Source organism: Hyla sarda, chromosome 4, assembly GCF_029499605.1.
Source record: "Hyla sarda isolate aHylSar1 chromosome 4, aHylSar1.hap1, whole genome shotgun sequence".
NCBI lineage: Eukaryota > Metazoa > Chordata > Amphibia > Anura > Hylidae > Hyla > Hyla sarda.
This window is the reverse complement of record NC_079192.1, coordinates 136,694,400-136,710,485: the sequence shown is the minus strand read 5'-3', so window position 1 is coordinate 136,710,485 and position 16,086 is coordinate 136,694,400. Positions and strand designations below refer to the sequence as shown.

At 42.3% G+C, this 16,086-nt stretch overlaps 1 protein-coding gene across 8 annotated transcripts in view; it reads left to right on the top strand.

Moving 5' to 3' along the window:
* The window catches only part of GALK2 (galactokinase 2), a 626,364-nt gene that overhangs the window by 495,239 nt on the left and 115,039 nt on the right, over positions 1 to 16,086 (top strand). For all 8 annotated transcript variants that reach the window (XM_056572234.1, XM_056572231.1, XM_056572232.1 and 5 more), the window contains one exon: positions 5,278 to 5,488. In XM_056572234.1, the coding sequence (XP_056428209.1) occupies positions 5,278 to 5,488 (211 nt within the window). The remainder of the gene's footprint in view (positions 1 to 5,277; positions 5,489 to 16,086) is intronic.

The following is a 16,086-nucleotide window of genomic DNA, read 5'->3' as shown; positions in this document are numbered from 1 at the left end:
AAGAGAACATGTCGTTTAAATCATAAAGAGCACTGTGTTAAAATAAAAAGAAACTAAAGTTGCTAAATTGTGATTTTTCTTTTCAATGACCGCCCGCCCCCCTCAACCTCCACACACACAAAATAATGGGAAAAATCCCTTAGCGGACACCTCCCAATAGCGGACAGTTCTTAATTCCCTGGCAGAGTACCATAAGACTTAATGTATTTGCACCCTCCGAATAGGGGACATTCCCAATAGCTGAAGCGGACACACCCGAAAGGGGACAATAGGGGACAAAACACTCCTATTAGGGGACAACCAGGCTTATGTGCTGGCCCTACCTTGTACACAGGGCCACTGTCAGGGGGTACAGCAAATCCCCTAGTAAGGGGCCCAGGCTCCTGCCGCACCCCCCTGCAGAAGCCCCAGCACAGAAGCAGAAGACCAATGTTTAAACAGTGGTCTCCTGCTTTTGTATGTCCGCCGGCCACATCATTCACCCCCCTCCCCCCGATCCTCCCTGTACCACTTTATTCCCCCTGTGCCAAATCACCCCCCCTTTTATTACCCCCTGTGCCACATTATTTCCTCTAGATTCCCTCCCCCTACCCCAGTGCCATTTCATTCCCCCTTTTTTACCCTGTGTAAATTCATCATCTCCTCTTTACCACCCCCTGTGCCACTTTATTCCCCCTTTATCCCCCTGTGCTACTTCAGAAAGAGGGGAGGGGGATGAATTTACATAGAGGGTAATAAAGGGGGAATTAAATGGCACAGAGAGCGTGGATCAAGGGGAATTGAGGTGGCACAGAGGGTAAGGGGGGATAATTTGGCACAAGGCATGGGGAAATAAGATGGCACAGGATATAAAGGGAGGATGAAATGATACAGGGGAGAAATAAGGGGAGATTACCATTTATACTTGAGTATAAGCAGAGTTTTTCAGCACAATTTTTAGTGCTGAAAACGCCCCCCTCGGCTTATACTCGAGTGAACAAAAAACCGCTTCTAGCTTAGCTGTGAGGTGATGGGCCAGGCCATCCATCTTCGACCATCTATGCTGCATGGACCGTCCGGTGGGGATGGTTTAGTCGTTCCGGGCTGTTCATCTTCACCGGGAGGCCCTCTTCTCCACTCCGGGCTGGCCCCGAACTAGTGACGCTGCATTGACGCCACCGCGCAGGGACGTCAAAGATGTCTGCTGCGCACGGACGTCCCTGTGCTTCGTTGTCAACGCAACGTCACTAGTCCATGGCCAGCCCAGAGTGGAGAAGAGGGCCTCCCGGTGAATATGGACAGCCCCGAACGACTAACCCTCCCCACCAGAGGGTCCCTGCAGAATAGATGGCCGACGATGGATGGCCCGGACCAGCTCACCCTTCCACAGCTGGGGAGGTGAGTAGAAAACAAAAGGGGGGGGTCTGGATGATGATGAAGGGATTGACAGGCGGTGATGATGAAGGAGGGGATGATGACAAGGGGGATGATGATGACGAGGTGGATGATGACGGGGTCTGGGTTATGACGGGAGGCTAATGACATGGGGAGATTATGTATTTCCCACCATAGGCTTATAGTCGAGTCAATAACGTTTCCTAGGTTTTTGGGGGGAAATTAGGGGCCTCGGCTTATATTCGGAACAGCTAATACTCGAGTATATACAGTAAACGACACTTGGAGATTCTACTGTAATATTGCTTTTTATCATGTTTTATAGGTATACTTACACTCAAGAGTGAGTACAATAAGGGACATCTCTCAATAGCGGACACTTTTTTTCCTTGTGAGTGTCCGCTATTGGGAGATTCTACTGTAATATTGTTTTATTTCACTGTACATTTTATGGTAAAATGAAAGGTGCCATTAGAAAGTACAATTGGGCACACAAAATCAAACATTTATATATTGTAGGTCTGTAGAAAAGAGTTTTGGCTTGTAACCCCTTAAGGACACTGCCTGTTTTTACTTTAATGACACAGGCCAATTTTTTTTAATTAAGTGGTAATACCTCTGACACGCTTTTACTTAGCGACGCGATTCTGAGATAGTTTTTTTGCGAGATATTGTACTTTATATTAGTGGTAAATCTTTGTTGACCACTAAGCTATTGTGAAACACTGAAATTGTTTTTTTTTTTATGGCATTCGCTGTATGGTAAAAATGATATTATTTTTATTCTGTGAGTCGGTACGATCATGGCGATAACTAATTTATATAGCTTTTTTATGTTCATTTACCTTTTCTAAACAAAATCCATGAGCTGTATTTTTTGTTGTTATAATTTTTGCGATTTATGCAATCTTTTGACCTTTTTTTATTCCATGTTTTTGACCAAAATTAGCATTTTTTTTCTTTTTAAATGATGTTAACCGTATAGGATAAATACGGACGTGGCAATACCTATAAGGGTGGGTTCACACCACGATTTTCTATACAGTTTTTGGATACGTTTTAAAAAAAAAAAAACGTATGCAACTGTACAGAAAACCGTGCCCATAAACTTTCCATTCAAAACCGTATGCACCATAATGCATACGGTTGTCTCCGTTTTTCACACCACACGGTTTTTTACTTTTTTTTTTCTGGACAGAAAACCGTGGTCTACCACGGTTTTTGGTCCAGGTGAAAAACTGTATTGACCCGTATACGTTTTTTTTTTTAACATGGGAGTCAATGGGAACCGTACAGAACTGTACGGTTCCATCCAGTTTTTACCATACGGTTTTTGACTTTGCACAGTTTTTTTTCTTGGAATTTCAATCAAACAAGTGAAACTTTATTCATAATGGAGTGAAAAGTTCAAAACGTATGCGTTTTTTTCCTTAAAAAACGGATGCAACCGGACATCACTTTTCAAACCGTATACGGTTTTCAACCGTATACAGATAAAACTTTGTACACACGTTTTGATACAGTTTAGTCAGGTTTTGAGGAATCGTTTTTTTTTTTATCAAAAACCTGAAAAAAAAACTGTATTGCAAAAACGTGGTGTGAACCCACCTTAATATAGGGTTTTAATGGGAAAGGGGCATTTATTTATTTATTTATTCTTACACTTTATTTATTAAAATAAAAATTGGCTGTGTTCTCAAGGTCAAAATGTGCAGTGTCATCAATGTCACCCACACTAACCTCTTGGAAGAGGCTTGCGGGTGACACGGAAGATAACCTATCCCCGATCTGTGGTACTGTTAGCCCGCTATCCTGCATATTCTGCATAGTGGCAGGCTTGGTGCACAGGCAGCACGGCAGGAGCTGCTGCTACTTCACTCAGCTGCACGCAGGCTTTAGGAAGTAGCAGCTGTGACGTCAGCGTGCTTCTAGAGCACCGCCTGTGTACCAAGCCTACCACTCGTTCCAAGGGGATGGATGGCAAACAGGACAACAGATCTGGAATAGGAAAGTATGATTATCACCAGTGTCATCTGCTCTATCAGCCTGTACCAAGAAGTTGTGGTAAAGTGGAAAAAAACAGACCGCAAGGACGGCGCCTTATGTATTACCGTCAACGAGGAGAAATTACCCTAGTTTTCGGGCACCCGACGCATCTAGTGGATGGCCACTTACCTCAAATAGATAGAAAACACATGTATAACCCCAAGCGTCAGTCGGGGTACCACTAAGTCAGGGGGCTGCTGAAGCTGGGAGGTCAGAGAAGGCAGAGATAAACCATTCAAACCCAGGCACTGTGGACTCTTTACTATAGAAGTGGAGTGAGGCACATATATTACATAAAAGTCTGTGGTAGGACCATTTTATTAAGGCACAAAATAAAAATAACAAACAGTAGATGACTCGTTTTGAGGGGAAACACCCTCTTCCTCAGATCAATATCGATCAATGTTGATCTGAGGAAGAGGGTGTTTACCTCGAAACGCGTCATCTGCTGTTTGTTATTTTTATTTTATTGCTTAATAAAATGGTCCTACCACGGACTTTTATTTAAATGGGCACTCTCATTCAAATTTGCTATTGCACTCCTTGTGGTTAATAATAAAGGTTTCTAATATACTTTGTTTAAAGAAAGACATCTTTTGCACAGACTTGCTCGCCTGGCAGAAGTCCAAACAGAGGAAATGCAGTCTGGAGTGCTGAGGGGGGGGGGGGGGCGGGAGTGAAGCCTTATCCAGTCATAGCTTATCTCACACTTAACTGCCATTTGCTGTTGGTTGCAGAGTAAGGGAGGAAGTTCTCCCCTGTATGGCTTCAGATGATGTCACACCTGTTGGGTAACTCCCCTTCCCAGTCTGTGAACATGAACCTGAGGCTGAGCAGAAAATACAGACCAATATCAAGGTAGAAAACTAAAAAATAATAAAAAATAAGGCAGGGGGTGGTTTATCGTGATTGGAGCAATGAACTGGGAGGATTATAAAATGTATCAAGTTAATGAGCGGTACTCTTTAATACATCTGCTTCACTCCACTTCTATGGTCAAGAGTCCACAGTGCCTGGGTTTGAATGGTAATTTTTCCATCTTCCCTTGCATGTACCAACAGGTGACACCGATAACAGATTCCCTTTAAGGGGTTAACTGTCTTTGAATGTGTATCTGACCAGGTTATTATTGTTTTCCTAATATTTACTGTCCTAACAGGATCATTTAATGTGTTAAAAACCATCATAGTTAACTCCTCTATTCAACATGAGATGTGAGATGGACAAATTGCAAGAATGCTTGGAAGCAGGAAGATTACCGGTATGGGGATTTAAAGGGAACCTGTGAGGAGTTTTGTGTTGCCAAAACAGGCAATATAAAACAGAGAATGACTCTTTTTATCAAGGTTTAGAGAAATCATAGTTTTAAAACTATTCAGAAATGGGGCATAGAGTCCATGGCATGGTCCCTGGCTGCTTTCCATTGTTAGCAGCAGGGTGGGGAGAAACCAGAAGGTCTATTCATGGCTGGTTGTAAAACGGTCAATGCCCATATATAATCAATAATATAAAATTATGCATGTAGCTTTTAAGAGTAAATAAATAGTAATAGCCTTTTGTCTGTTTCATACTTCACAGGGTGTTACAACGTTTAGGTACTTGGCATAGGGATTCTAGTTACAGTTTATAGAAGTGCATTTAGATAAAATAGACCTGTGTTTTTCAAACAAAGTTGCCATTTATTACATAAAAATATATTATTCAAAACAAAATTATTGACAATGTTTTATGTAGTTTCGAGTGTAGCATGGCTGTTGTAACATATTGTTAGTGTAATTCATTAAATGAATTAGTTTAATCTGGAATGCTGATTTATTTTATCCTTTAGACAAATGTCTTGATGTTTTTGTATTATAGATTCTAGCAAAATCTAAAGGACTAGACTGGAAAAACCTGATGAAACTAGGAGATGTCCAAAGCAGACTTGGGGTCACTGTTGGAGACATGTTGGCTATTGTTGAACAGGTCTTACATCCTGAGTCCTATACACGGGAAGAAGTATGTGAGACGTTGGGAGTAAGTTTAGAAGATCTTTGTGCCTCAGTCTTAAGTCAAAACACACAAGACGGTAAGAAATGAATTATGATGCTATATATCACATCACATTAAATTAAACAGTTAATAAAATATAAGAACTGTGGGAAATGTATGAAGACTGGCATAACTTAGGGTCCTTTTAGACTGATTGATGGAGACCAGGAACGAGTGATGATCGATGCTTGCTTGCTGAGCCCCTACAAGGCTCAATCAATCAAGTGGCTGGGCCACATGAACGATCACTGGATCGTTCTTGTGGCCCAATAATAAATGACTTTAGTGATAATTTAAATGGGTGCACAAAAGATGTGATCAGCCAGCAAACAAGTTTGCTTGTTGTGATCTGATTGCTGGACCTTTTACATGACCTGATTATCAGGGCCAAACATTCCTTGGAAAGCTCATTTGCCTAATAATCACCGATGTAATGTCTTTCTTAAATTATGTTAAAGGGAACCTTTCAGCTGCAATTCACATTCCAAACTGCTGACAATGGTAAATAACTGTTAAGACAATGAGACACATGGTCCCTTTAATATCTGTCTCTGCTTTTTTTTTTTTTTCTGGCACCAAGTGTCAAAGAGGCATTCCCAAGCACTTGAAGTGCTGAGGTCTGGAATGCCTCCTCACTCTCTGTGCTTGATTAGCAGCCAAGACTCTGCTTCCAGCTGACTGTCATGCATGTATAGAAATGGGAGGATTGGAGGCAGGTGGAGCCAGGAGGGGCTTGGGAATGACTCATTGACACTTAGCACCATAGAATAAAAGCATTTTTTTATGTTATGAAAGCACAGAAAAATAATTGAAAGGAAACATGTGCCTCCTTACCCTAACCATTATCTAACAGTGTAAGCAGTTAGGAGCATGAAATGCAGCTGACAGATTCCCTTTAAATCCGTCTGGCCGTGGAGGCTATTTTCCTCCCACTAAGACCCATCCACTTTTTGGAAGTTGCATGGTTATGTAAAAAATGTAAACTATGTAAAAATTCCTTTAGTTTGTATTATTTAACTACAAATACAGATGTGGATAAAATTGTTGGAATCGTTGTTGGAATCGTTCTGTTAAAGACAGAAAACACACAATGCTTCCGGAAATTACATGAACCTGACAAAAGAAGTAATAAATTAAAACTGTGACTTCAGTTGCATATATTATTCAGAAGATTATTGCCCATGGGATTGAAGGCAACCTCCCTGGATTTGGCCATATGGGGACATTAAAGGAGTTATCCAAGAAAAAACTTTTTTTATATATATCAACTGGCTCCAGAAAGTTAAACAGATTTGTAAATTACTTCTATTAAAAAATCTTAATCCTTTCAGTACTGAGTAATGAGCTTCTGAAGTTTAGGGGGCGAATCGAGTCCCCATCGCACAGCCCCTGCATTGTCTGTAAATAATGTCATTAAAACTAAAAAACATTATTTACAGACAATGCAGGGGCTGTGTGATGGGGACTCGATTCGCCCCCAGTTATGCTAATTTGGTCATGGGGCGTTTCGAGTCCTCCTATATCACACAGTCCCCTGTTTTTAATCGGTATGTCGCCTTTTATAGGCGATACATTGATGACCTGTTCATTATTTGGACAGGCTCTTCTTCTCAAGCACATGATTTTGTTGACACTCTTAATTTGAACACTTGGGGTCTAAAATTTACCATTCACTGCTCTTCTTCCTCTATTGACTTTCTTGATCTTCAACTCAGAAAGGATTCGGATGGCCGTATAAAAACAAAAACATTTTTTAAACCAGTCGACATAAATAGCCTATTGGATTTCAATAGTTCCCATTATCCCCAGTGGATCCGTAATGTGCCCTATGGGCAATATTTGCGTATCAGAAAAAATTGTACATCTAATTCTGACTTTTTGGAACAATCACGTATTTTACAGAATCGTTTTAGAGAGAAAAACTATCCAAAATCGATTCTAAATAAAGCTTTCAATCAGGCTAAGGGACAACGACAAGAGGATTTGATAATTGATAAAATTAATGCGAATGATATTAAGAAAGAAATTATAAATCTCACAATCAATAAATGTCAAATTGATTGTAAAAATAGTAAAAAATCCAATAAGAATTATAGTCACAATTTCGTTACCAATTTTAATTGCGCAGCACCCAAGATAAAAACAATATTTAATAAATATTGGTACATATTAAAAGGTGATCCGATACTTAAAGATATATTACCTGACCACCCAGGTGTCACATTCCGCAGATCACAAAATCTGCGTAATTTGGTGGCCCCCAGTGACGGTCTTAAGAATAATCGTTTTGTTACATCTAATCGTGTAGGACAGGATAATGGCACCATCCCCTGTGGAAAAATGAGATGTAAATGCTGCATCATGATAGAAAAAGGTGACAATTTTGTTTGTAATATTTCGAAAAATGTATTTCGGATTAAGGGAACGCATGATTGCGAAAGCAGCTATGCGGTTTACCTTTTATCTTGTATTTGCGGTTTGCAGTATGTGGGCTGCACTGTTCAGACAGTGCGGTCCCGCATGAATAAACATCGTTCTAATGTGGGAAGACAATTCATGCTACACAGTGTCTCACGACACATATGTCAAATACACTCCGGGAATTTTGACTGTCTTAAATTAAAAATCATTGAAGTCATACCATCTATTATAAAAAATCGTTTTCAAAGGCTAATTAATAGAGAATCATATTGGATTTTTTCACTTGGTTTCCTTTTTCCCTGGCGGTTTAAATGAGATGATTGAGAACGCTGTGTGACTTGACTTGCCTTCTATTACCATATCATATTATAAATATATTACAAATTTATCGACATATTTTATATTTTATGTATATACATATCCAATTTTTCTAGTTGGGTATGTGAGATATATATAATTTTCTTATCTATTTATTTTCATATATTTTTTGTATTTTACTATTTTTTATATGTGTGTTTTATGGGCTCCTGCCTATTGCTTTTATTCCAGCAATGTGCGGGTTAACTGTTGTGTATAAATACCCTATGTGTCTCCACCCTCAACATGCCTGATGAAGCTGGTTATCCAGCGAAACGCGTTGCATGCCGGGTAAATAAACCATTTTACCTTTGAAGTCCTGTGCGCTGCCTCTATCCTGGTTTGTTCCCTGGAGGGATCCGCTTTATTTCTTCGCCTGTGTGTCCAGGAGCAGCTGCCGCTCTTCGCCCGTTGCAGGGTCACTTCACGCCTTCACCATAGTTGTACTTGGTCGCAGTACAACTATACTTGGTGAGCAAGTTTTTTTGTCTATTATCTTTTCTTTGACATTACGCTATCACACTAGGAGCGCTCTCCTTGTCTGTCTATTGCAGTTTAGAAGAGGTTTGCTATGGGAATTTGCTTCTAAACTGGGCGTTTCCCGAGACACATGTCATCAGAGATTACTTAGACAGAAAAGAACAACCTTAACTTCAGAAGCTCATAAGTACTGAAAGGATTAAGATTTTTTAATAGAAGTAATTTACAAATCTGTTTAACTTTCTGGAACCAGTTGATATATAAAAAAAAGTTTTTTCCTGGAATACCCCTTTAATGGCAAATGAAAGAGAAATATAATACAAATGGTAACCGAAAAGCACAGAACAACTTCCAAAGACATAAGAGGTGAACTCCCAGGTCAAGGTAAATCAGTGTCAGCTCCAGTGGCGTTGTTAAAGCGCAACTGTCATGGATATTGTACCCCCCAGACTAATACCATGATAGTATAGATGATGACACTTGTAATGCAGCTATACTTTTGGCTGCTCTTTATCACATGTTATCGGCAGGAAAATAGTTTTATCGTGCGGTCAGCAACTGTCGGATAGGTGTGGCTGGGGATTGTAATGCCCCACCTCCACCACGCCTATCCCCTGTAAGTGAGCGTTGGGACCACTGTGTGGTTGACACACAGGTCCCCACCCGATGTCCATGATATGCGGGCGGCGTGACTCCACTGAGCCTATACATTACATATTGGCCCTTATTTACTAAGAGTGTTATGTAGGTTTCTTTGTGGGTTTTAATTCCCAACAATTTATTTTCCACAGTATTTACTAAGCTTTCCCTACAGTTTCCACTTTCCCTACACTTTGCTTTTTTTTACACATGCTCTGACCTGTAGGGTTTTCCTCGGCTGAAATCCACCACATTTTCTGTGGAGACTTTAGTAAATATGTTGGGATTTTGTGAAAATGTCGGGAAGACAGCCTTTTTCTGTGACCACGCCCCCTTTTCCCGACGCTCACGCCCCTTTTTTGGGTTTTCTTAGCAAAATGGAGAGTTAGTTGGGGTTTTTTCAATTCAAGCTCAATTTCATACGCAAATTCAGGCGCAGACCGAATTTCAGGCGCATATTCTGGCGCAGACAGAATTTCAGGCGCAATGCGCCTGAAACTGGTGCACAACCTGACAAAACATGTCGGGTTTACAATAGTAAATGAGGGCCATTATGTGCACCTTGTGCCCGTACTCCTCTTCTTTCTTCTCTTGTTGCCGGAGACGCGCTGCTTCTGCTTTCACTAGAGGCAGAGAGAAAGCGCTCACTCCTGTTCTCTGCCACCAGCTCAGTGCGCCTATGCAGTGCTAGAGGCAGGGCGCGAGCTCTCTTCCTCTAGTGAAAGCAGAAGCAGCGCGTCTCCAGGACCAGGAGAAGAAAGAAGAGGAGTACGGGCACTATATATCATAAAGGTGCACATAAAATGTATAGGCTCAGTGGAGTCACGCCGGACCGCACATCATGGACATCGGGGGTGGGGACCTGTGTGTCAATCACAAAGTGGTCCCAGTGCTCACTTACAGGGGATAGGCGTGGTGGAGGTGGGGCATTACGATCCCCAGCCACGCCTATCCGACAGTTGCTGACCGCACGCTAAAACTATTTTCCTGCTGATAACATGGGATAAAGAGCAGCCAAAAGTTTAGCTGCATTACAAGTGTCACCATCTATACTATCATGTTATTAGTCTTGGGGGTACAATATCCATGACAATTGCGCTTTAAAGGGGGGTGCGGACAGCTCTTCTTCCTCCTTTGCTGATCAGCAGCGTTCCCTGTACTGCAAGGGTCATGTGAAATAATAACATCACATGATCAGAAGAGCTGCTGATACTGGAGCTCAGCAGTGCAGAAAGCCTTCTGAGGCAGGTGAACAGGGGGGAATTCTGTGTGCCCCCCACACACACAATCCTCTTCCCTCCCAGCTTCATCACTGCTCATCCTCGAGCTTCATCCCTGCTCAACCCCCCCAGCTTCATCCGTGCTCACCCCTCCCTCCCAGCTTCATCCCTGCTCACCCCCCCCCCCTCCCAGCTTCATCCCTGATCACCCCCCTCCCAGCTTCATCCCTGATCACCCCCCCTCCCAGCTTCATCCCTACTCACCCCCTCACTCTCAGCTTCATCCCTGCTCACCCCCTCACTCTCAGCTTCATCCCCGCTCACCCCCTCACTCTCAGCTTCATCCCTGCTCACCCCCTCCCTTCCAGCTTCATCCCTGCTCACCTCCCCTCCCAGCTTCATCCCTGCTAACCCCCCCTCCCAGCTTCATCCCTACTCCCAGCTTCATCCCTGCTCACCCCTCCCTCCCAGCTTCATCCCTGCTCACTCCTCCCTCCCAGCTTCATCCCTGCTCACCCCTCCCTCCCAGCTTCATCCCTGCTCACCCTCTCCCTCCCAGCTTCATTTCTGCTCAACCCCTCCCTCCGTGCTTCATCCCTTCTCACCTTCTCCCTCCCAGCTTCATCCCTACTCACCCCCTCCCTCCCAGCTTCATCCCTGCTCACCTCCCTCCCAGCTTCATTCCTGCTCACCCCCCCTCCCTCCCAGCTTCATCCCTGCTCACCCCCCCTCCCTCCCAGCTTCATCCCTGCTCACCCCCCTCCCTCCCAGCTTCATCCCTGCTCAAACCCCCTCCCTCCCAGCTTCATCCCTGCTCACCCCCCCCTCCCTCCCAGCTTCATCCCTGCTCACCCCCCCTCCCTCCCAGCTTCATCCCTGCTCACCCCCTCCCTCCCAGCTTCATCCCTGCTCACCCCCCTCCCTCCCAGCTTCATTCCTGCTCAACCCCCCTCCCTCCCAGCTTCATCCCTGCTCACTCCAACTCCCTCTCAGCTTCATCCCTGCTCACCCCACTCCCTCTCAGCTTCATCTCTGCTCACCCCTCTTTATCCGTGCTCACCCCCTCCCTCCCACCTTCATCCCTGCTCATCCGCCCTCCCAGCACCATCCCTGCCCACATACTCCCGACCCAACTGCCGACCACCAGGGTTTAAACAGAGCATGAACTCCCAGACCAGGCCACAGCTTTCCAAGGCTCCTGAATAAACAATTTGACCGTGTAGCAGGAGATGTCGGCGCTGGATGAAGGAACCAGGAGGAGTGCAGCATAAAATCAAGCTGGGTTTAATAGATGCAACGCGTTTCGCTGCGCATGCGCAGCTTCATCAGGCATGACAAGGTTGGGTTCACAAGAAGTATAAATACTTACAAGTTTTAACCCTTTATGTTACATAAAATTGTACATATCAAAAAGTATAACAATCACAATATAAACATCGCATAAAATACATATCACTTTTCTTATCATATGTTAAACAACAATTAAAACATTATAACATTAATGCTATAAATAAAATGTCACAAATCACTGTATATGTACATAGAAATGGTTTGTAAGCGGTTAATATCCTCCAAGTACATCAACCGGGAACTTCGCCAATCTATTCCAAGAACCTAGATCTCAAGGCGAGGTCACGGAGTGTGAATGGTGGGCTTAAAAAAGGCAATTCGCAGAAATTGCACCTCTAATGAGGATTTTGAAATTCAAGCTAAAATCCTAAAAACTCGATTTAAACAGAAACGATATCCGAACTCTCTACTCTCTAAAGCATATTCTAGGGTAAAAACCAAAAAACAATTAGATCTAGTCGTCCCTAAAATTTAATTAGAACCTGAAACACCAGTTCAAATTCAATTTTATTACAAATTACAACTCAGAAGCCCCTAACATTAAAAAAATTCTCCCAAAAAATTGGACAATAATAAAAAGGAATCCTATCCTAAAACAACTAGTTCCTAAAACTCCAAATGTAACATATAGACATTCCAAAAATCTAAGTAACCTTTTGGCCCCCAGTAGATTTAGAGAAGAGGGTTTCATTAAAAACACTATTACACATAAATCTGAATGTTTTCCATGCAATAAGAATCGATGCTTATGTTGCCACTGGATCAACAAAACTGATGCCTTTTCATCTTACCGGCGTGGGATAGATCGTTTCCCTTTCCCTATGGGCCTGACCTGCTGATCCCGCACATGGAACGCCTTCTGCTTTCCTTTTAGATCAAGGCTCCTGAATGGCAAAGATATGTTAGTACTAAGCAGATAATGTGCCATTTGGGAGCCTGAGAAAGTCATGTGTGACAGTCAGACACTTAAATGACTCATGGCTCTTTAATAATTATCTGACTGTCACACACAGCTTTCCAGGTATCCTGAATGACAAAGCTTTGTGTGACAGCCAGACTCTGTAAAAAATACAGGGCTATGAGTCATTATTACAGGGTCTGACTGTCACAAACAGCTTTCCTAGGCCTCTGAGTGACACATGAAGTACTTAGTACTGAAACATTACTGGCCATTCAAAAACCTGGGAAAGCTGTGTGTGACAGCTATACCCTGTAATGGCCAATAGTCTAGTAATTATTACAGGGTCTGACTGTCACACACAGCTTACCCAGGCCCTTAACACCTTAAAGCATACCTGTCATATTGCCCAAAAAAAAAGTGATATGTTACTCAGTACCTAATTCCGATCATGTACATATCATTTTTATGTGTCTTGGACCTATAAATCCTTAACAAATAGCATTTATATCTTGCTCACTTGCTTTGTGTTTTTGCCTTGTGGAGGGGGCGTGTCAGTCTCTCTCCCTCACTGTGATGACTCATCTGCTCTGAGTCTGGGAGCAGCCTGGCAGTCTGCAAATAACTGCACAGTAGTTTTTATGCATACATTTTCTATCTGTTCCTAGTAAAGCTGGATGCTAATCAACATAGTTGTCACTATGTGTGTCATTCAGCTTTCACAGACTCCTGAATGTCTGATTAGCTTCTTTGTCATTCATGAGTAAGAGAAAGCTTTGGCTGTACAAGTATACTGGGAGTTGTAGTTTTGCAACAGCTGGAGCTGCAGTTTTTATAAAGCACTGTGTTAGAGTATTGTTGCCTTTAGCTGTTGCAAAACTACATCTCCCAGCATGCTCACACATCCTTTGTCTGTAGTTTTTCAAGAGCCAGGCACACAGCTGGAGAATACAGACCTTTAAAACAAAGTTTTACAAAGATTAGACATGGCGATCAAAGTTAATCACCGCGTCTAAAGTGAAAGCTTCCTGGCAGCTCAGTCGGGCTGATCGGGACCACCGCGGTTAAACCGTGATGTCCCGATCAGCTAGGATGCACGAGGAGGGTCGCTTACCTGCCTCCTCCCCGTCCGTTACCCGATTGACTGCTCCGTGCCTGAGATCCAGGCAGGAGCAGTCAATTGGCGATAACACTGATCAATGCAAAAAAAAAATTATAATAATAAATGAAAAAAATTGTTAATAAAGATGATTAAACCCCTCCCCTAATAAAAGCTTGAATCACCCCCTTTTTCCCATAAAAAATACTGTAAATAAAAGTAAACATATGTGGTATCGCCGCATGCGCAAATGTCCGAACTATAAAAACATATTGTTAATTAACCCCTTAAGGACTGAGCCCTTTTTCACCTTAACGACTTAAGGATTTTTTGCAATTCTGACCACTGTCACTTTAAACATTAATAACTCTGGAATGCTTTTAGTTATCAATCTGATTCCGAGACTGTTTTTTCGTGACATATTCTACTTTAACATAGTGGTAAAATTTTGTGGTAACTTGCATCCTTTCTTGGTGAAAAATCCCAAAATTTGATGAAAAATTTGAAAATTTTGCATTTTTCTAACTTTGAAGCTCTCTGCTTGTAAGGAAAATGGATATTCAAAATATATATATATTTTTTTATTCACATATACAATATGTCTACTTTATGTTTGCATCATAAAATTGATGAGTTTTTACTTTTGGAAGACACCAGAGGGCTTCAAAGTTCAGCAGCAATTTTCCAATTTTTCACAAAATTTTGAAACTCGCTTTTTTTCAGGGACCAGTTCAGGTTTGAAGTGGATTTGAAGGGTCTTCATATTAGAAATACCCCATAAAAGACCCCATTATAAAAACTGCACCCCCCCCCCCCAAAGTATTCAAAATGACATTGTCAGCGTTTTAACCCTTTAGGTGTTTCACAGGAATAGCAGCAAAGTGAAGGAGAAAATTCACAATCTTCATTTTTTACACTCGCATGTTTTTGTAGACCCAATTTTTGAATTTTTGCAAGGGGTAAAAAGGAGAAAATTTTTACTTGTATTTGAAACCCAATTTTTTTCGAGTAAGCACATACCTCATATGTCTATGTTAATTGTTCGGCGGGCGCAGTAGAGGGCTCAGAAGGGAAGGAGCGACAAATGGTTTTTGGGGGGCATGTCACATTTAGGATGCCCCTATGGTGCCAGGACAGCAAAAAAAACCACATGGCATACCATTTTGGAAACTAGACCCCTTGGGGAACGTAACAAGGGGTAAAGTGAACCTTAATACCCCACAGGTGATTCACGACTTTTGCATATGTAAAAAAAAAAAAAATATTTACCTAAAATGCTTGGTTTCCCAAAAAAATTACATTTTTACAAAGGGTTAAAGCAGAAAATACCCCCCAAAATTTGAAGCCCAATTTCTCCCGATTCATAAAACGCCCCATATGGGGGTGAAAAGTGCTCTGCTGGCGCACTACAGGTCTCAGAAGAGAAGGAGTCACCTTTGGCTTTTTGAAAGCAAATTTTGCTCTGGGGGCATGCCGCATTTAGGAAGCCCCTATGGTGCCAGGACAGCAAAAAAAAAACACATGGCATCACATTTTGGAAACTAGACCCCTCGGGGAACGCAACAAGGGGTTAAGTGAACCTTAATACCCCACAGGTGTTTCACGACTTTTGCATATGTAAAAAAAAAATTTTTATTTACCTAAAATGCCTCTTTTCCCAAAAAATTTACATTTTTAAAAAGGGTAAAAGCAGAAAATACCCCCCAAAATTTGTAACACAATTTCTCCCGAGTACGGCGATACCCCATATGTGACCATAAACTGTTGCCTTGAAATACGACAGGGCTCCAAAGTGAGAGCGCCATGCGCATTTGAGGCCTAAATTAGGGACTTGCATAGGGGTGGACATAGGGGTATTCTACGCCAGTGATTCCCAAACAGGGTGCCTCCAGCTGTTGTAAAACTCCCAGCATGCCTAGACAGTCAGTGGCTATCTGGCAATACTGGGAGTTGTTGTTTTGCAACAGCTGGAGGCTCCGTTTTGGAAACAGTGGCGTACCAGACCTTTTTCATTTTTATTGGGGAGGGGGGCTGTGTAGGGGTTTGTGTATATGTAGTGTTTTTTACTTTTTATTTTATTGTGTGTTAGTGTAGTGTAGTGTTTTTAGGGTACATTCACACGGGTGGTGGTTCACAGTAGTTTCTCGCTGGCAGTTTGAGCTGCGGCAGAA